The sequence below is a fragment of the Cynocephalus volans genome, chromosome 9 (assembly GCF_027409185.1).
Source record: "Cynocephalus volans isolate mCynVol1 chromosome 9, mCynVol1.pri, whole genome shotgun sequence".
Classification (NCBI taxonomy): Eukaryota; Metazoa; Chordata; class Mammalia; order Dermoptera; family Cynocephalidae; genus Cynocephalus; species Cynocephalus volans.
The window spans coordinates 78,764,831-78,786,773 of NC_084468.1; the positions used below are offsets into that span (position 1 = coordinate 78,764,831).

The 21,943-nt window shown below is 35.4% G+C and overlaps 1 protein-coding gene across 1 annotated transcript in view; it reads left to right on the plus strand.

The window, feature by feature from the left end:
* Positions 1 to 21,943, plus strand: part of CCSER1 (coiled-coil serine rich protein 1) — a 1,196,779-nt gene that overhangs the window by 745,970 nt on the left and 428,866 nt on the right. The window contains exon 9 of the mRNA XM_063108818.1: positions 20,317 to 20,361. Within this exon, the coding sequence (XP_062964888.1) occupies positions 20,317 to 20,361 (45 nt within the window). The remainder of the gene's footprint in view (positions 1 to 20,316; positions 20,362 to 21,943) is intronic.

Sequence of the window (21,943 nt, forward strand, 5' to 3'; positions counted from 1 at the left end):
CACCGATGCACTCTCATGGAACTCCAACACTGAATTCAGCTAAAATACCTACACAGAAAATACACTTGTGTCTACCCGGAATCTGGAATACTAAAACACTCCATTCAATCATCATTATAAAACATATCTACAAGAGGAACTCCCTCTCCTAAAATCCCATTCCAGAGTACTAGAAAAAGCAACTGCTCTACCAGATGACTAAAAACCAATGTAGAGATACTAGAAATATGAAAAAGTAAGAAAATATGGCACCACCAAAGGAGTATAATAATTCTCAAATGCCAGATCCTATAGAACAGGAAGTCCTTGAAATGACTGAAAAGCAATTTCAAGCAATGAAGTGGATTGAAATATGTCTCTGCAAAACTCACTGAAGCTTGAATTGTGTCCCTCAAGTTTTATGCATTAGAAACTTAGCCCCACTGTGACTGTTAAGAGGGTGGGAAATCCTATTATGGTAGTTGGAAAGTGGAACCTTGAAGAGGTGATTGGATTGCAGGACCATGCCATAGTGAATGGATTAAAAATGGTGGTCAGGGGCATGGTTCTGAGTGCTATAAAAGAGGAGAGTCTGTCTTTCTATCTCTGCTCTCTCTGTTTCTACCATTTTGCAGTGTGAGACTGGGTAACTGTCACCACCCACCAGATGGACTTTGGATTTCCCAGCCACAGCAACTGTAAGCAATAAATTTTATTTTCTTTGTAAATCACCCAGTTTCAAATATTTTGTTATAAGCAATGGAAACAGACTAATACAAACAACAATCCTAAGGAAACTCAGTGAGATACAAGAAGACTCAGTTAGATGACACAACAAAATGAGAAAAATTATCTCGGACCTGATGGAGGAAATGTGCAAAGAAATTAATGCCCTAAAAAACAATGTTGCGGAGCTTGTAAAACTGAAGGAGTCATTCAGCTAAATGAAAAACACCTCAGAGAGCTTAAGCAGCAGGCTAAAACAAGCAGAAGAGAGAATTTCTAATCTTAAAGATGGCCTTTTTGAAGGAAACCCAGGCAGGGGGAAAAAAAAAAAGACAAAAAAATTTTTAAAAAATGAAGAAAATCTAAGAGAAATAGCAGACAACTTTAAGCACACAGATATCTGAATCATCCCTTCTGGTGTTCCAGAAGGGGAGGGAAAAGGAAAAGGCATTGAAAACTTATTCAACAAAATAACAGTGGAAAACTTCCCAGGTATAGAGAGAGATGCAGACCTTCAGATCCCAGGGGCTCAAAGATCCCCAAGCAAATTCAGCCCAAAAAGGTCCTCTCCAAGACATGTTATAGTCAAATTTTCAAAGCGTAAACACAAAGAGAGAATCTTAAAAGCAGGAAGAGATAAACATCAAGTCACCTATAAGGAAGTCCCTATCAGACTAACAGCAGGTTTTTCATCAGAAACCCTAAAGGCCAGAAGAGAATGGGATCATATATTCAAAATACTAAAAGACAAAAATTTCCAACCATGAATACTATAACCCACAAGGCTGTCCTTCAGAAATGGAAGAGATATAGTATATTTCCCAAACAAAAAACTGGGAATTCACCTCCACATGTCCGGGCCTACAAGAAATCCTCAAGGGAGTACTGCACTCGATATCTAAAAAATGACCATCACTACCATGAATACACAAGAAAGAACAAAACCCACCAGTAGAACAAAAATGCAAACAATAAAGAGAAAGTGACTTTATCTAACCACCTCTAGAAGCCAATAAACATGAAAGACAAACAGTAAAATGGGAAGAAAGAAACAAAAGATATTCAACTCAAACAAAACTCAGTAAAATTCCAGAAGTAAATCAACACCTTTTACACCTTTCAGTAATAACTCAACGTAAAAGGATTAAATACCCCACTCAAAAGACACTGACTGATTGGATTAAAGAGATAGACCCACAATATGCTGTCTTCAAGAGACTCAACTCACCTGTAAAGACACACAGACTAAGAGTGAAAGGATGCAAAAACATGTACCATGCAAATAGAAGCCAAAAATGAGCAGGAGTAGCTATTCTTACATATGATAAAATTGACTTTAAACCAAAAACCATAAAAAGAGATAAAGAAGGCCACTTTATAATGATAAAGGGATCTATGCATCATGAAGACATAATAATCATAAATATATATTCACCCAACATCAGAGAAGTCAAATATATAAAGCAAACAAAATTAGACCTTGAAAGAGATACACCCAAATACCATAATAGTTGAAGACCTGAACACCGCTCGCTCAACATTATGCAGATCATATACACAAAAAAAACAACAGAGAAACACAAAATCTAAACTGTACTGTAGACCAATTGGACTTGGCAGACATCTACAGAACATTCCATTCAACAACCACAGAATATATGTTCTTCTCATCAGCACATGGAACGTTTTCCACCATAGACCACAGGTTACAAATCAAGTTTAAACGAATTTTTAAAAAATGAAATTATTTCATGTATTTTTACAGACCACAATGGATTAAAACTAGAAATCAATAACAAACAAAACTGGAAATTATACAAATACATGGAAAGTAAACAAAATTCTCCTAAATGACAAATTGGTCCAAGAAGAAATTAAACAGGGAGTCAAAAAATTTCTTGAAACTAATGAAAATAATGACACATCATACCAAAACCTGTGGTTTTAAGAAGGAAGTTTATCATGATAAACACTTCAGAAGAATAGAAAGATTTGAAATAACCCAACAATACACTTCAAAGAACTAGAAAAACAAGAGCAATCCAACTCCAAAGTTAGTAAACAGAAAGAAATAATTACGATCAGAGCAGAACTAAATGAAATAAAAACATTAAAGACAAAAATGATCAGTGAAAAAAGTTGTTTTTTTGAGAAGATAAACACAATAGGTAAGCCATTAACTAGGTTAACTATTAAAAGAAGAGAGAAGGCACAAATAACAAAAATTAGAAATGAAAAAGGAGACGTTACAACTGAAATCACAGAAATACAAAGAATCATTAGAGACTATTATAAACTACTGTATGCCAACAAATTTGACAACTGGGAGAAAATGGGCAAATTTCTGAACACATACAAAATACCAAGACTGAACCAAGAAGAAATAGAAAACCTGAACAGACCAATCACAAACAAAGAGATTGAAGCTGTAATGGGCAGTCTCCCAACAAACAAAACAGGACCAGATGGCTTTACTGCTGAATTCTACCAATCCTTTAAAGAAGAATTAATACCAATTCTCTTAAAACTATTCCAAAGAATTGAAACAGAGGCCATTCTCCCAAACTCATTCTATGAGGCCCACATGACTCTGATACCCAAAACAGACAAAGATACAACAACAACAACAACAACAACAAATGACAGGCCAATATTTTTGATGAATATAGATGCAGAAATCCTCAGTAAAATATTAGCAAATAGAAACAGCAACACATTCCAAAAATTATAAACCATGATCAAGTAGGATTCATCCAAGGGATACAAGGATGGCTTAATATATGCAAGTCAATATATGTGACACACCACATCAACAAAACCAAAGACAAAAACCATATGATTATCTTAATAGATGCTGAAAAATAAATCTGATAATATTCAACATTCCTTCATGATAACGACTCTCAGCAAATTGGGTAAAGAAAGAAAGTATCTCAACACAATTAAAGCCACATACAACAAACCCACTGCCAATATCATCCTGAATGGGGAAAAGTTGAAAGCTTTTCCTTTAAGAATGGGAACAAGACAAGGATGCCCACTCTCACCAATCCTATTTAACATAGTATTGGAAGTACTGGCCAGAGCAATCAGTGAAGAGAAAGAAATAAAGGGCATCCAGGTTGGAAAAGATGAAGTTAAATTTTCCCCATTCACAGATGACATGATCCTAAATCAACAGAAACCTATGGACTCTACAAAAATCTCTTAGATAAGATAAGCAATTTCAGCAAAGTTGCAGGATACGAAATCAACACAGAAAAATCAGTAGCATTTTTGTACTCTTGAATTCTTGAAAAAGAATTCAAGAAAGCTAGCCCATTTATAATCATCAATAAAAAAAATATATAAAATACCTTGGAATAAAGCTAACCAAGGATGTGAAAGATCTCTACAATGAGAACTATAATTTCACTGCTGAAAGAAATTAAGGAGGGCACAAGATGATGGAAAGATATTCCATGCTCTTGGACTGGAAGAGTTAACATTGTGAAAATGTCCACAGTACCCAGACTGATCTATAGATCCAATGCAATCCCCATTAAAATATCAATGACATTCTTCACAGAAACGAAAAAAAAAAAATCCTAACATTCATATGGAACAACAAAAGACCATTAAGAGCCAAAGCAATCCTAAGCATAAAAAAAGAAAATATAATAATAAAGCCAAAGGCATAACACTACCTGGATTCAAATTATACTACAAATCTATCATAAACAAACCAGCATGGTACTGACAAAAAAACAAACACATGGACTGGTGGAACAAATTAGAGAAACCAGCCTGTATACCTACAGCCATCCAGAAATTAGCCCATATACCTATAGCCAACCAATCTTTTCAAAGGCACCAATACCATACACTGGGGAAAGGACTGCCTCTTCTATAAATGGTGCTGGAAAAATTGGACATCCACATGTAGAAGAATGAAACTAGACCTGTACCTCTCATCACATACCAAAATCAACTCAAAATGGATCAAAGAATTAAATGTACATCCTGAAACTATAAAACTCCTAAAAAGAAACATAGTGGAAACACTTCAGGACACAGGACTGAGCATATGACTCCAAAAGGAGAGGTAACAAAAGGAAAAATAAACAAATGGGATTATATCAAATGAAAATGCTTCTGCACAGCAAAAGAAACAACAAAGCAAAGAGAAAACCAACAGAGTGAGAAAATATTTGCAAAATATGCATCTGACAAAGGATTAATATCCAGAATATACAAGGAACTCAAATTAACAGTAGAAAAAGAAGTAACCAGATTATAAAATGGGCAAAGGAGCTGAATAGGCATTTCTCAAAGGAAGATAAACAAATAGCCAACAGACACATGAAAATATGATCAACATCACTCAGTATTTGGGAGATGCAAATCAAAAGCACATTGAGATATTATCTCACTCCAGTTAAGCTGGTTATCATAAAAAAGACAGAGAATAACAAATGCTAGTGAGGATGCAGAGAAAAGGGAACCTCCTACACTGTTGGTGGAACTGCAAAATGGTGCTGCCACTGTGGAAAATTGTATGTAGTTTCCCCAAACAACTACAGATCTGCCCTATGACCCAGCTATCCCCCTGCTGTATGTATACCCAATGAACAGAAATCATCATGTGGAAGGGATACCTGTACTCCCATGTTTATTGCAGCACTATTCACAGCAGCCAAGAGTTTGAACCCACCTAAATGTCCGTCACTAGATGAGTGGATAAGGAAAATGTGGTGTATTTATACAATGGAATACTTCTCTGCTGTAAAAAAGTATGAAATTATGCTATTCTCAGCAATGTGGATGATCTTACAGAAAATTATGTTAAGTGAAATAAGCCAGGCACAGAAAGAGAAATACCACATGTCTTCACTTATACATGGGAGGAAGGAAGGAAAGAAAGATTAAAGACTACTATTAAAAAATAAAAATTAAAATGATGTTATATGTATGTGCACCCACTCACATATAAGTACATGAGCACAAAATAGTATTATAATCATTAGATTATAAACTCCATGTGGGTAAGGATTACTGTTTTTTTTATTTGTGGGTGTATCCCAGAGCCTAGAAGAGAATCTTGCAATGAGTCAATGCTCTTGCACATGTAAACCACATTGTTTTTTTGAAATGTATAAATTAGCTAGCACACATAAGTTGTAGCAACCTCAATGATGTTTGTCCATGGTAAACATTGAGTATAATAGAATCTGTGTTTTTGAACAGTGGTGTTTGTTGTTGTTGTTGTTTTGTTTGTTTGTTTTGGCTCATTTCCAAAGAGTAATATTCTTTTTCCAAAAGCAAGAAGCATATAAATTTCTCCTATCACTTCAGTGAAGCAGGGAACACAGAGGTGGTATACAGAGACTGGCCACAGAACCTGCAGACACAACAAAAAGAAGAGCACATCGAGAGGTATACCTCACAAGTCTGAGACATTCTTTCTGGGTTGTAAGTAAAAAGCAGCAGGCATTTTGTAGAACCCCTTTAGCAGCACATTTCATATAGATTTATTACTTACAGGGAACTTTGAGGAATTGCAGCTGTTGAGACTTCTGTAAATAATAGTGACCATGATAAAAGAAAATACTTCTTAATGCAGACTACCATGAGAGCAGAAGTGTTTGGGACACAGAAAAGAGGATGAACAGAAACTTGGACCAGTCAGTCAAGCAGAGAGAAGAAAAAGTTAAATAGGAGTATTTTCTAACTCCTCTTGGATTTTTCCATCAAGAGATCCTACTTAGCAAGAAGGAAATGACAGTGTCAGTGTCAGCATCAGAAACCCATTAAATGCCATTTAGAATTTATTACACATAATTGTATATAATTTTATCATTTTATAAACTATTATTCTCAATTTATAATATAGACTGAGGCTTTCTGAAGTAATTTTTTTTATATTTTTCAAATTATGATAAAAACAAATAATTATTCTAGTTATTGTGATTAATTCCTCTCATCCATGCTCTTTATTTTAGTTGAACTCAGTTTATATTTCTGAACTTTGCATATGTTATTTTAGTTTTGATCCTGAAATAATCCTTGTCATCTTGATGGGACACTGTTCAGTCAAGAATTATTTTCTAAGGGATAATCTGAAATAAATAATTTTTTAAATAAAATCTTTGTCACTGAAGATTGCTTAGGCATTTAATAGAAAAACATGATGGCACACTTTATTTGGTGTTACAAAGAGATATAGTGTACTAATAAAATACTAAATCTCTTAAAATAATAAATGAAATTTTAGATTTTTGTTGATTTAGCTTTAATAGGAATATATTTATTTGATCTGATAGATCTCTAAAGCCAACACCACTTGTATTACTTACAGATATGAATTAATATTATACAAATTTGGTAGAAATGTTTGGATACATGCATGATTGGAAAAGCAAATATTCCATTAGTTTGACAAACATTTGAGTATTTATTTAGCACCTATCATGTACTAAGCACTGCTTGGGCAATTGGGATAATTTAGGAAACAAAAATACAAAGATCCCTATTTTAGTGGCACTAATATTCTAACATGGAAATATAGATAATACACAATAATAATGTATACAGTATATTTAAAGTTTATAAGTATGCTTAGAGGTAAAGTAGGTGGTAAACTATAATATTAAATAGGGTGACAAAAGTATGCCTCACTGAGAAGGTGAGAAAGAAGCAAAGACTTGAGAATCCGTGGAAGGTGATTATGCAGATATCTAGGTGAAGAGAGTTCCAGGAGGGATGAACAGCTAGCCTAAAGGCCCACAGTGGAAGAATGCCTGGCGTGCAAAGTCCTATCAAGAGAGCCAGAATTCTGTAATGAAATGATGGAGAGGGAGTATAGAAAGAGATGGGGTCATGGGTGATAGAGAGACAGATAGACTGATAGGTAAATAATCATATTCTAGCTATTAATCCTCTCTTGAACTACTGTATTTTAGCATGCTCTTTTTATGTTCCATGGTAAGACTGTAAAAGACAGCTTTCTAGGTAGATAATGATTCAGTCAGCTAAGTGTCACCAAAGAAGAGTTTTCAAATGGTAAAATAATTGCCTTTTATGATGTCACATGCCACACATTAAGTGTTAAATCCTGTCCTTACATGTTTAAATTCGTTGTTAGACTGTTTACACCATGACTGAACACTAAAGCAATATACTTTTCATTGACAATATTTGGGGTTACTTGTTTTCTGAAACTGTCTTTAACTTCCTGTTTAAAAATTAGATTAACAATTAGAAGTTGCCAGAAATAAAGCCACATAAAGTATTAGTAGGAGTTCTGTGTTGCTGATTAGTCTCATATCTCAAATGGAAAGACACTTACATCAGAAATGACCACCCACCTGTGAACACCAGAAACACTAGAAATAATCCAGTTTCAGGATGAACTTTACTGTATTAAACCTCATAAAATATGAGGACTCAAGTCCCTGGAGCAGAAGGAATTTAATGTATGCAGTATACCAAGATGAGAACTGCCAGAAAACTGCAGGCATGGAATTTCTATACCAGTTTAATATTTTAGTTAGCCCAAAGCAACGATAATTGCAGACAAACTCTATGAAATATTATTTGTTCTCATATGGTAGCATTAATTTTCTTTTAATCTTCGCTTGCCCCAGGAAATATTTCAATTGAATTTCACATTTCTTTCCAAGGAATCAAGAACTTGGAATCCAATGTCATTTACTTTAACTTTTTTTTTTTCACAGTTATTTCCAAATCCTAAATGAATTCAAAAGCAATAATTTATTATCTTGTATTTACTTCTTCAGTATGTAGATATGACATGATTTAGGTTGATCCCTTGAACTTTCATATAATTCTGGAATTAGGTTTACTCATTTAATAGGTTATTCGATCATTCATTTATTAAACACATATTTATCTAACTCATATTAGATATTCACTTCAACATACACAAAGAAATAAGGTAATAGTTATTTTTGGAGGTAGTATGTATAGTGGTTGCAAAAAAGCTCTATAATCAGGTAGTTTGGGTTCACTATTCAACTCTACTTCCTTTGAGCTGTGTGTCTTTAGACAAGTTTATTAACCTTTCTTTGCTTCTACTTCTTTATCAGAAAAATTGGGATTAGTAATGGCACCTGTAACAATGTAATTGTGAGGAAAAAAAGACAAGTCCTATAAAGTGCTTTGCATAATGCCTCTAATCTCGTTAGTACTCATTAAATATATTTTTCTTATATACATATGTGTAAATTTAGAAGCATCCTCTGGTATAGTTACAATGTTGCTTAAGACAGTAAGTGAAGATTTTCCATCTTTAAAAAGACAGAACTTTAGCAGTGAATAGTGAAGTGCCTAAAAATAATGACACATCTTTGTTTTTGAAAAGGGAGATAAAGAGAAATACAAAGCTTCCAGTGAATGAATTATAGATATCATGGTATAGATTTTCAAAGATGACTAGAATGACTAACTTAGAAAGGAGAAAAAGAAAAAAGAGTTTGATAAATTTTGACATTTGGTTGTTCTTTGTCTTTTGGTAGATTTTAGTCCAAATCCTGATAAATTCCATGAAATTTTCAAACATGTGTTTTCCAAATCTCTTCATGACTTTTATTTTGTTTTACTAATATAATGGCTAAAGGAGAGATAGGGCCACACAAAGAATATATAAACTATGTTCATTAACTTTAAAGGAAGACTAGATATTATATGTAAGAGTGAATTATTGCAGTTTTAAAATAGATTAAGTAGCTTTGTGAAATTTTCTGAATTTCTAAGTCAATTATGACTAGTGATATACCTCTATCAAAAGTTACAAAATGAATCCTAAATAATGCTAAGGTTAAGAATTCGTATATACAACTAAAGATTTTTAACATCAATATAATTGAAAGTTGACACTGAATTTAAAGTCTATGCAACAACGTGATAGATAAAAGGAGAAATCCAAAGTAAGAAAACTACGGCCCAAATAAGTCTTGAGTAGTTTCATCTTTAACTTCTTGAGTAATTTCATAAGGTTCACTGAGAAGCCATACTAGATAGAGAGATGCATAGCAAGAATCTGTAAGAGAACCCATTTTCCTGTTTTAAAATTAAAACATAACACAGCTGTTAGATTCTAAAGCTCTACAGAAATCATCTGTTTAACTTTTGATATCCTCCCCTCCTCCCACCCCCAATCATTTTCTTGATAGGTAAGCCACGACTCAGACAGCTGAACTTTATCCTCATCCTCCAAGCTGTGCTTTTCTCCCCCAAATGATGCCTCTATTTAAAAAGGAATGTGGCAGTAAGAAGCAGGAAGGCCACAGGTGTTTTACAGACACTCTTGTCATTCTTTTGGGCCATATGCCACAGCAGCAAAGTGAAGCAAACAATAGCAAGAACTAACGAGACAGTATATGTCTTATTTTGTCTAAAGAAGTCAATTTAAAAACAGATAGAACAGAATGACTGGAAGGTTATTCTCATTTCAGCACAATGTGGGAAGAACTATTTTATTACAACATGTAATAAGGTTATTGTAAAAATTGAATTTATCTGGGTAAAACACTTGGAATAGTGCTTGGTACATTGGGAACATTCAAAAAATCTCATTTTTATAACTGTAGTAGTAATGAGTTGGATAACACCAATAAGGGCAGCAGCATCTTAAACTACTATGAAAAATCAGTACATAATACAGTTAATGGATAACACATTGTGCTATGTTTTATGTGGATACTCTCATGTATTCCTGCAAATTATTTCAGTTTTAAAGCTGGCACATGAAATGGTTAAGAAATGCTCCAAAAGTTACATAGCTTTTAAGAAAATGATTTATGATAGAACTACAAAAACAATTTGGTAAAACAAAGATAGTTCTGGATTTGGGTCTATCCAATGGCCAGAGTCCGAATCTCAAAACTGCCAGTTATAAATTAAGTTTTCTGGTTGCAAGCCTACTTATCTGCCAAATGAAGAGGTGACCTCATACTCCAACATTGTTACTGGGGGTGTTCACATAGGTGTCTGAATGCAAGAGATATTTTGGTAGGAAATTATATGTTTTCAGGTAATAGCTTTTTTCTCTTTATGCCTTAATAAACCATCTTAATTTAGCACATCACAGAACATTTGCTTTAGGGTAATTTTTTTTTCCTTACAATTTTTAATATTTCAGTTTAGTCTTGTGATTAATTTTGATCAATGCAAAGTGTTTGTATTCTCTAGTGAGAAAATATGTATAGAGAGGGAAATATATTTTCTACAACCATATCCCTCAGAGTATTTTTAAATATGGTTTGCTTAAGACATGTTAGATAATTTTTCTACTTATATTGTTGAAGAATGATGAAGTGTGTTTTACATCAATTACAAATTTGTAAATATTATATTAATTTTAAGACTCAACCAATATGCATACATATTTCTATGTATGTACCCAAGTAATTTGACTGTTTGTGTGTACTTCAAGTCTTTCTGAGAGTCAAGTTGTCTCAGCAAATATAATGAAAACATATTAATTTCTTTCAGAATTATTTTAATATGTGTTTTAATGGGAATTATATTTAAATATCAAAATGCAAAGGATTTTTGGTTGTATAGTATATATTTATAAGTGAACACAAATAAAGGGTTTGGGTTCTTTGAGATTATATTTCTTTTAAAAAGATCTCTTATTTTACCTTACTCTTGCAACCTTGGGGTGTCTACACCTTGGGGAAAGAAAAAAGCCTCTGCTTCTGCCTCCCAGGGCCACAACTTCCCCTCACTTCCATGAACACTGCCACCCCCACGCCAAACCTCTGAGTGCTGGCCCATGGGGAAGGCTTCCAGTCAAGATGGCAGAATAGACAGTCTTCAGTGTCACTCTCTCCCACAAATCAACCAATTTGCAACTATTAAAAAGCAATGACAGCCAAGCTGGGGCCACTTGAGCTCAGGGGAAGAGGAGGTGAGACCTATGGAGTTCATGACGGCAGGAGAAGCCATGATGGCAGAGGAAAGGATCACTCCCACCATTTTGAATCCTCTTCAAGGCTGGAGCTGGTGAGCACATGAAGAAAGAGCTAGCAAAAGCTGCAGCTCTGCCTTTTGGATGAAGTTGCTTGGAGTTGGTGGGGGAGAAGAGGGCCTTGGTGGCCCTTAGGCCAGCAAGACCACTAATAGGATTCCTGTGGACCCACATAGAAGTGAGGAGCCACAACAACTGAAAAAAGGAGACACTCAGAGGCCAGTGAGTCATTGCAAGGGATGAGTGCATGGTTCAGACCATGGGAAGTGTTTGGAGTATGGGCTGTGGGGGAGACGGGCCCACCGGCAGAACACTGGGACATAGTGAGGACAGCTGATCTGCCCTCCAATCAACGCAGGATCACTCAGTGGAGACTGGTCAGGAATATAGAACTGCAGGGGGTGCACTTTGCTGAAAAGGCTCATGTCCAGACCAGAGTACACAATCCAGGTGTACTAGATCTCACAAGACCCAGAAGTACCTATAAAGTCAACCATTAAAACATGAACTGCACAAAAAGCCTTCCCCAGGGAGTAAGCTGCAAAGCAGCAATTTAGCTCAACCACAGGGCTCAAGTACTTGTCCTCACAGGAAGTTCCCCCATTTTAGAAGTAAGCAAAGGACAACAAATTAGTTTCAGTACAGAGTTTAAGTGGTAGAACAGTGAATAATCGAACACAGAACTGAAAGAAAAAACAAAATACGCACAACCAGAGACAGAGTTTATTAACTAGTAAAGTTCTCACATCACCAAAGAAAACCTATAAAACTTTGAAAGACTGAAAGCCCTCTGTGCTCCCAAGCTAGGGAGTGGGGTAGGTCTGGGGGCCTCAGCTGTGCCCCCCAACACCTGCAACCAGTCCAGTGAGGACTACTGAGCTGCTGTAGGATACACCCCTGACTCCCGAGCTGGGGTGGTAGTGGGCCTCAGGCCACAGCCACATCCCCCTGACACCCTCAACCAACCCTGTGACAACTACAGAACTACTGCTGGAAGCCCTCTGGTGTTCTCTGCTGGGGTGGTGGGGGGCCAAGGACTTCAGCCACAACCGCCTGACATCTGTACCCAGCCCAGCAATGACAAGCCACCATTGGAAGCCTCCCGGTTTCCCCTGCAGGAATGAGGGGGTGCCACTGGCCTCAACCGCGCCCCTCCTCTTTCCTCCTTCTCCCACCCTATATCCTTTCCCCTTCCTCTGTCCCCCTCCCACCCAACTGCTCCACAACATCTTAGAATGTAAAAAAAAAAAAAAAAAATAGTATTAATAAATAAACTTAATTTTTTTAAAAAAGATCTCTTATTTTAAATGTTATCACTTGCTTAGTGGGGGTAATATTACAGTCTGATCTTTCAAAGCAGATTGACCAAGTTACTTTCAATTGGAGTCAGTAAAAATCAAGATTGTTGCAATTTTTCTAATAGAGGTCACAAGTCACAATTAATACTTCCCCTAACACGTTCTCGATTCTGGCCATCTGACCTTCCAACTTGAAGACTCAGACTTATTCTAGTACCCAGACTAATTTCTGACACCAGTTAGGGCTGAGCATCTCCCAGATCATACCTCAAGAATTCTTAGTGAATCTCACTACACCCTAGATCATTTGATCTCTCCATTGGAACACAATCATGCCTAAGGCCCTGTTATCATATGGGAAATCCTCATATTATTTTTTGCCCATATGGCTCCCAAATTCTTGTTCTTCCTCAGTTTTTCAACCTGAAGATTGTCTTGTAATAATCCAGTGCCTAAATTATGACCCAGCTTTTTACATAGGTTACACAGTATGTCATATCTGCCTTGGCCAACTAACCCTCCAGCCCATATTCTAACTATGTGGATATGCTTTTATATGTGTGTGTTTATGAATCTTGATACAGCAGCAGCTCTTAATCACTGTGTTGCCTTGAGAAATCATCACAATTCATGAATGAATTTTCGTGTTATCATAAATTCGTATCCAGAAGTATAAGGAACGTTAAGCATTTTGACTGGTGCGAATTTAAAGAAATTAGACTAATGATAAAATGATGAACTTGGTATCTAGGCTCTTAAAATATTGGTTTAAGTTTTACTTTTGTACTTACTAGATCTGGCACTCAAATTATATAATTTAAATTTTGTAAGCCTGAGTTTCCTCATTTGAACAAATAAGCTTAAAATAATGCTTACCTTGACTTCTACTTCTGTTTATGAAGGAGCAATGTCTATAAGATTTGCCCTCCAGCTGTAATAGTTAGAAAATTGGACTGAATATATAAAACAATTTTCAGATATTAAAATAACAGGTAGGGAAACACTATAATCCCCCAAAGAAGGGAAGAAAATAAAGAGAATCTTACAACATCTGAATTTTTGCTTGCAGACAATTTTTGGACTATGGTATGTGGAGGGACATCCCAGACAGAACTTCGTGGTCTTTAAATTTCCTAGTTGAGAGGACAAAGATCTGAGTTTGGAGAGAGCAAGGTAGCTAGAATTTGTGGGGCAAATTACTAAACAGGCAGGAACTACACAGACAAAGAGCTCTAGTAATCTGCACTGAGGTTTCCCTTAGTCTTTGTTTGAATAGCATCCTCCACGTATATTGTAAAATTCCACATGGCTAGGCAAAGAATAACTTGACAGAAAAGAATAATTACCAGAGAACCATAAGTAGAAGAATTCCCAGAGCTCTCACAGGCCTGGAAATCTTTTGAATTTTCATCAGCCAGAGTAGTGAACCCTCGCTGAATACATGAGGTGTTCAATAGAGAGCACAAAATGGTCAAGTCTTAGTAATCGGGATACATTAACTCTAAAGACTATTTCAGACTCACCCTAATTTTTTTTTTTAAATCAAGCCTCAGAGTCTGACTCACAAATAACTGTCTGCCAGAAACAATTCTAACTCTCTCTAAGGGACTACAACAAAATCTAGCACTAAACAAAATAAAATTCATAGTACCTGACAGCTAACAAAAAAATTTACTGGACATGAGAATAGGAAAATGTGACTCATAAACAGGAGAAAATTGAGTCAATAGAAACACACTTGAAAATTACAGATGATGAAGTTAATAGACAAGAAGTTCAAAACACTATTATAAATATAAATATTCACAGATTTAAAGAAAAGTTTGAACATAATGAGAGAAATACAAAATATAAAAGAAATCCAAATTGAACTTCTAGAGATAAAAACTAAGATATCTGACATAAATATTTCACTGAGTGGGATTAACAGCAGATTAGACACTGCAGAAGAAAAGATCAAAGAATCTGAAGAAATGTGTAACAATAAAAAATATACAAAATTAAGCACCAAGAGAAAAGAAAAACATCACAAAATTAAAGAGTGTCAGTGATATATGGGATAATTATAAGCTATTTAACCTTTAATTTGAGTTTCATAATTAGATGGAGGGAAAAGTGAGGATCTGAAAAACTCTTTGAAGGAATAATGGTCAATTTTTCACCCAAATTCTATGAAAGCAATATTTACCTCAACAGACTGCAGTGAGTATGAAATAATAAAGTGTGTGTTTAAAAGATTTTTATTTGTGCTGGGTCAGTTTGAATATTTTCATTGTTATTGTTTATAAATATTTTCTAGATAATTTGCATTTTTCAAATAAGATGCAGAAAATGAGAGTGTTCTGTTGAAAATGATATAACGTTTAGACATATTTTATGTATATAATAATGATGATAAAAATAAGAATGAGAAGAAGAGGAAGAAAAATGAGAGAAGAAAAGAGGACAATAGTTACCATTTTGGCATATGCTGTGTCTGGCCCTTTTTCTAAGTGCTGTACACATATTATCTCATTTATTATTTTTTTTTTATTTTTTTTTTTTAATTTTATTTTGTCGATATACATTGTAGCTGATTATTGCTCCCCATCACCAAAACCTCCCTCCCTTCTCCCTCCCCCCTCCCCCCCAACAATGTCCTTTCTGTTTGCTTGTTGTATCAACTTCAAATAATTGTGGTTGTTATATCTTCTTCCCCCCCCCCCCCGGTTTGTGTGTGTGTGTGTGTATGTGTGTGTGTGAATTTATATATTAATTTTTAGCTCCCTCCAATAAGTGAGAACATGTGGTATTTCTCTTTCTGTGCCTGACTTGTTTCACTTAATATAATTCTCTCAAGGTCCATCCATGTTGTTGCAAATGGCAGTATTTCATTCGTTTTTATAGCTGAGTAGTATTCCATTGTGTAGATGTACCACATTTTCCGTATCCACTCATCTGATGATGGGCATTTGGGCTGGTTCCAACTCTTGGCTATTGTAAAGAGTGCTGCGATGAACATTGGGGAACAGGTATACCTTCGACTTGATGATTTCCATTCCTCTGGGTATATTCCCAACAGTGGGATGGCTGGGTCATATGGTAGATCTATTTGCAATTGTTTAAGGAAACTCCATACCATTTTCCATAGAGGCTGCACCATTTTGCAGTCCCACCAACAATGTATGAGAGTTCCTTTTTCTCCGCAGCCTCGCCAGCATTTATCGTTCATAGTCTTTTGGATTTTAGCCATCCTAACTGGGGTTAGATGGTATCTCAATGTGGTTTTGATTTGCATTTCCCGGATGCTGAGTGATGTTGAGCATTTTTTCATATGTCTATTGGCCATTTGGATATCTTCCTTAGAGAAATGCCTACTTAGCTCTTTTGCCCATTTTTTAATTGGGTTGCTTGTTTTCTTCTTGTAAAGTTGTTTGAGTTCCTTATATATTCTGGATATTAATCCTTTGTCAGATGTATATTTTGCAAATATTTTCTCCCACTCTGTTGGTTGTCTTTTAACTCTTTTAATTGTTTCTTTTGCTGTGCAGAAGCTTTTTAGTTTGATATAATCCCATTTGTTTATTTTTCCTTTGGTTGCCCGTGCTTTTGGGGTCGTATTCATGAAGTCTGTGCCCAGTCCTATTTCCTGAAGTGTTTCTCCTATGTTTTCTTTAAGAAGTTTTATTGTCTCAGGGTGTATATTTAAATCCTTAATCCATTTTGAGTTGATTTTAGTATACGGTGAGAGGTATGGATCTAGTTTCATTCTCCTGCATATCGATATCCAGTTATCCCAGCACCACTTGCTGAAGAGGCAGTCCCTTCCCCAGTGAATAGCCTTGGTGCCTTTGTCAAAGATCAGATGGCAGTAATTATCTCATTTATACATTTTCATAGCAACTGTATGAGATAGCTACTCTATTTGTTATTATTTCTCAAGCACAAAAGATGAAATTGAGTTGTGTGTGTGTGTGTGTGTGTGTGTGTGTGTGTGTGTGTGTATGTATGTATGTATTATTATTTTTTTTTGCCAAGTGTTTTGGCGATAATGCAAATATATAGTTAAGGTTATGTGCTATTCAGATTTTTGCCAGAAATAGAGAAATACTTTCACTTAAATCAAAATTCTTAATGGTAATGTAAAAATTGTTAAATCTGTGTTTCCAAAGCTCTGTTAAATAATGTAGTGGCTTGTGAAAAAATATGTGCTATAAAGATAAATCCCAATATGTATTAGTGTTCTTTCCAATTTCTTAGAGCAGTACTTCTCAAACTTTAACATGAACATGAATATCCTGGAAATGTTGTGAAAATACAATTCTTGCTCAGTGTGTGTGGGGTAGAGTCTGAGATTCCTCATTTCTAATGGGTTCTCAGATGATCATACACTGCTAAGCCAGGCACCACCGTTTGAATAGCCATGTTTTTAGAGTATTTCATGTCTCTCTTGGTGCACGCAGTTCTCTTTCCGCGTTCCCTTCTCAGCGTCTAAGACCACACCTGGGATCTTCCTCTATGCTCTTCTGTGTGTATATCCACTCCCAGGAAGAATTGGCCTCTCTCCTCTTATGATCTAAAAGAATTTTATATACCTGACATCATTCTCCTGAAGTTTTATCTTCATATTTGTTTGTGTGTCTAGTCAAGGATCTAAATTTTGGAGACTGTTATTTATTTTGATATCTAGCATTATGCCTGATGCATTGTAAGTATTTAATAAATATACATTGTAAAATAATTAAAGGAAGAGAAGAAAAAGGAATAGAAGGTAAGGAAAAAGGCAGGAAGATAAAATGAAGAATTAACTACTGTAAGATCACATTTGATTGTAATTTTCACATCGTCTCCCAAAATACAAAGGCTACTACAAGGAAAATAACAGGAACTGAAGGTTTTATTGGGTTTAGAGGAGAATAAATCAGTTTTCTATTATGTGCTTTCTCAACAGCATTATTTCCAGTGAAGGTAAATAGATAAATAGATGATAGATGGATAGATAGGTAGGTAAATAGGTCACTCTTTTGTTCTCTATCTTATGCCACAAGCAGATTTTATAATTGGTTTGCTAAGAAAAAGATGAACTCTTCCTTCTAATTAAGCATAGTGTTTATTAGGGACTTAAAGTGGATCCTCCCTTTCTCGTGTGGAAAGCAGTTATGGTAATAGAAGAGGCAGAAAGTTCTCTGACAGGAAATAAAATCCTGAACATATTCTAGATATCACCAGTGCTGCAAGGGCTGCTGCTGCTTTTATTAACCTTACTTAATGTTGGGCCCCGAAGTGTGCCAAGTAGAGTGAGGTAGAGTTGGAGCTTACCAGTATAGCATATACTGAATGTGCTACAAGTTTAAACAGCACCTTTCAGATTGTGGTTTCACCAAAGGGCAGGCAATCATTTTAAACAGATGCATTACATTTGATTTTCACATATGGTCTTAAGGTTTAACAAGGAATGCATGGGGAACACTTTGAAGATTTACTCAGGTGTGTGTGTGTGTGTGTGTGTGTGTGTGTGTGTGTGATATTTATTTGTAGTCAGGTGTTTTTTGTTAAATGAATTACTTTCTTCAAAATTCTTGGATCATTTGTTTTTGTTGTTGTTGTTGTTTGTTTGTTTTTACTGTGAAGTTGTTTGAGTTCCTTGCGTATTCTGGATATTAATCTCTTATTGGATGCATTGTTTGGAAATATTTTCTCCCATTCAGTAGGTTGTCTTTCTGCTCTGTTGATTGTTTCCTTTGCTGTGCAGAAGCTTTTTGGTTTGATATAATCACGTTTGTTTATTTTTCCTTTTCTTCTGTTTCTCGTTCTTTGGGGGTCTTATTCATAAAGTCTGTGCCCAGCCCTATTTCCTGAACTGTTTCCCCTATGTTTCATCTAGAAGTTTTATACTTTTAGGTCTTATACTGAAGTCTTTAATCCATTTTGAATTGCTTTTGGTATATGGTAAGAGGTATGGATCTAGTTTCATTCTTCTACGCATGGACAGCACCATTTACCATAGCGGCTGCCTTTTCCCCAGTATACGTTCTTGGTGCCTTTGTCAAATATCAGCTGGCTGTAAATACCTGGATCGATTTCTGGGTCCTCTATTCTGTTCCATGGGTCCAGGTGTCTGCTTCTATGCCAGTACCATGCTATTTTGGTTACTATAGCTTTGTAATATAATTTGAAATCAGGTGGTGTAGTGCCTCCAGGTTTTTTTTATTTTATTTTATTTTTTGCTCAGGATTGCTTTGGCTATTCAGGGTCTTTTGTTAAATAGACATTGTTCAAAGGAAGACATACAAATGGCCAACAGGTACATGAAAAAATGCTCAAAACCTCTAATCATCAGGGAAATTCAGATCAAAACCATATTGAGATATAATTTCACCCCAACTAGACTGGATATTATCAAAAAGACCAAGAATATCAAAGGCTGGCAATGATGTGGAGGAAAGGGAACTCTTCTGCCCTGTTGTGGCACTGTAAATTAGTACAGCTGTCATTGAAAACAGTATGGAGTTTCCTCAAACTACAAATAGAACTACCATATGATCCAGCAATCCCACTTCTGGATATATACGCAAAGAAATGGAAATCATCATGTCGAAGGGATACCTGTACCCCCATGTTCATTGCAGCTCTATTTATAATAGCCGAGATATGGAACCAACCTAAATGTCTATCAATGGATGACTGGATAAGAAAAATGTAGTATATATACACAATGGAATATTACTTGGCCCATTGACAGACAACTGGATAAGGAAAATGTGGCATATATGCAATATGGAATGCTACCCAGACATAAAAAAGAATGAAATTCTGTCATTTGCATCAACATGGATAAGCTTGGAGAAATTTGTGTTAAGTGAAATAAGCCAGGCAAAGAAAAACAGTGCATGTTGTCACTCATAAGTGGTAGGAAAGAAAGAAGGAAGGAAGGAAGGAAGGAAGGAAGGAAGGAAGGAAGAAAAGAAGGAAGGAAGGAAAGAAAGACCATAATAAAATATTAAAATTTCAGCAGAAGAAAAGAGACCTATAGTTACTAGAGGTGGGAAAAGGGAAGGAGGAGAGAGGATAAAGAGTAACTGGGTAAGAGACACAAAAAGTAATTATGATTCGTGATGATGAACATGTTAATAATATTGATTTGATCATCACATACTGTACACGAATACTGATAGTCAACCTGTATTCCATAAATATGTATAAATAAAAATTTAAAAAATAAATTCATTAATTTAAAAGGTAATCTTGAAACAAACAACAACAGCAACAACAACAAAAACCCACAGAATTCTTGCACTAGTAGTAATTATTAGTTAGTTCTTCTTTGCCAACAGTAATTATTTCTGTTTTCTCTTTCAGGGTTTAAACTTGAAAAGACTGGAGGCAGTACAAGGAGGGAGAGAGGTAAGAATGTTTAAAGGAGAGGGATAGGGAAGAAGAGAGAAGATGGTTACAGTGTTGCAATGATAGGGTGACGGTGACTAATGAGAACGATGTTAATGGTGACAGGGATGTGTTGAGAAATTCTGTGTACATAGACTCCCATTCACTGTGGCCAAAGCACACATTACACATGTTTATGTAAATATTTTATTTGTGCTTGTTACTCTGAAGCTGAAGAAAATACTGTTTCTCTGGTTAGGCAAGCATCATTTCTGTTAAAATGGATTCCTGTAATAGCAGAGCCCTCCAGAGAGGACAGAAGAGACTTTTTAAGCAAATGCTACAATGCAATATTTGAAACGATTTACTGAGAAATTAGAAAAATTCTATCAATGCAAATATTTTGACAGCTGAGTTTCTTCACTCTTCTATCAAAGGCCATTGGCATATGCTGCTAGACAAGTATGCATTACTAGTGTGAAGTTGCTCTGGTAAGGCTAGCAATTGTAAAACTTTTAAAATTATTGCATATTCCGGAAGTCTAATAAAGAGGGAAAACTTGTAATAGTATCAAATGTAATACCATATCATGTATATTATGTACATTATTACCTTCTAATTCTAATCAAATGTGAAGACTTTAACATTAAGACTCTTTCCATGCTAACTGTGTAAAAGCTTACTTTACTCCGTGATCCAGGTTGCTAGGATGTGTGTGAACAGTGGAATATTTAATTCAGTAAATCAATATTTTCTTGCTGCACAAAAAGTAATTTCATTTTTGGGTGATACTTATATAATAATCTTTGGGCGAAAGTGAAGGTATTTTACAAAATGAGAAAGCAAATCTACTCCCCTCCACATCTGTGACTTCTCTTTCTGTGGAAATGGATTTCTTCACTATTAAATAAATGGTGCTTGCCCACTTTTCTTGCTGTTTAATTTTCTGTTTTTAGTATTTGACATTTCAGTTTCTGGTAAACTTGTCATTTAGGGCCTCTTTCCCTTTTCTTTGCTGTTTTCTATCCAGAAGAAGCTATTTATTTTGAAAGACACATAATAGTTGGCATGCATTGGTGGAAGAGTGGGAGAGAATGAAATATAGATAAATCTTAAGATATTTTTCATGCTATAGGAGAGCAAGATAATAAGGACATGGTTGTCAGTATGACTAGGGGGAAAAAATGGTCTTTTTAAGGAAGTCCTCAGAGCGTTTTTTAGCTTTGTAAGGGTAACTGCTTTTGCTCCGACATGACCAAAATGGATCTACTTAGAGAAAGAACTAAACTCATCACCTAAGTGAAAGTTCACACCCAAGCGATACTGCCACGATTTATCTCTGCTGATTTAGTGCCTTTAGGGACATACAATGTGGAGTTAGTCAGCTTTTCACTGTTGCTTCCTCGTCTCCATAGCAACTATATGGCAAGAGAAGAAAACCTTAAATCTATATATCCATACAATGGCATTACTAAACAGTGGCAAAATTTTTCATTCGTTTTATTAAGATTTTGTAGTTTTTCATGTTACTTTTAAAAGCATAACAATTGGTTTTTAAAAGCATAATAATAGCAGTGGCTGTTAAACTGTATTGCTTCTCATT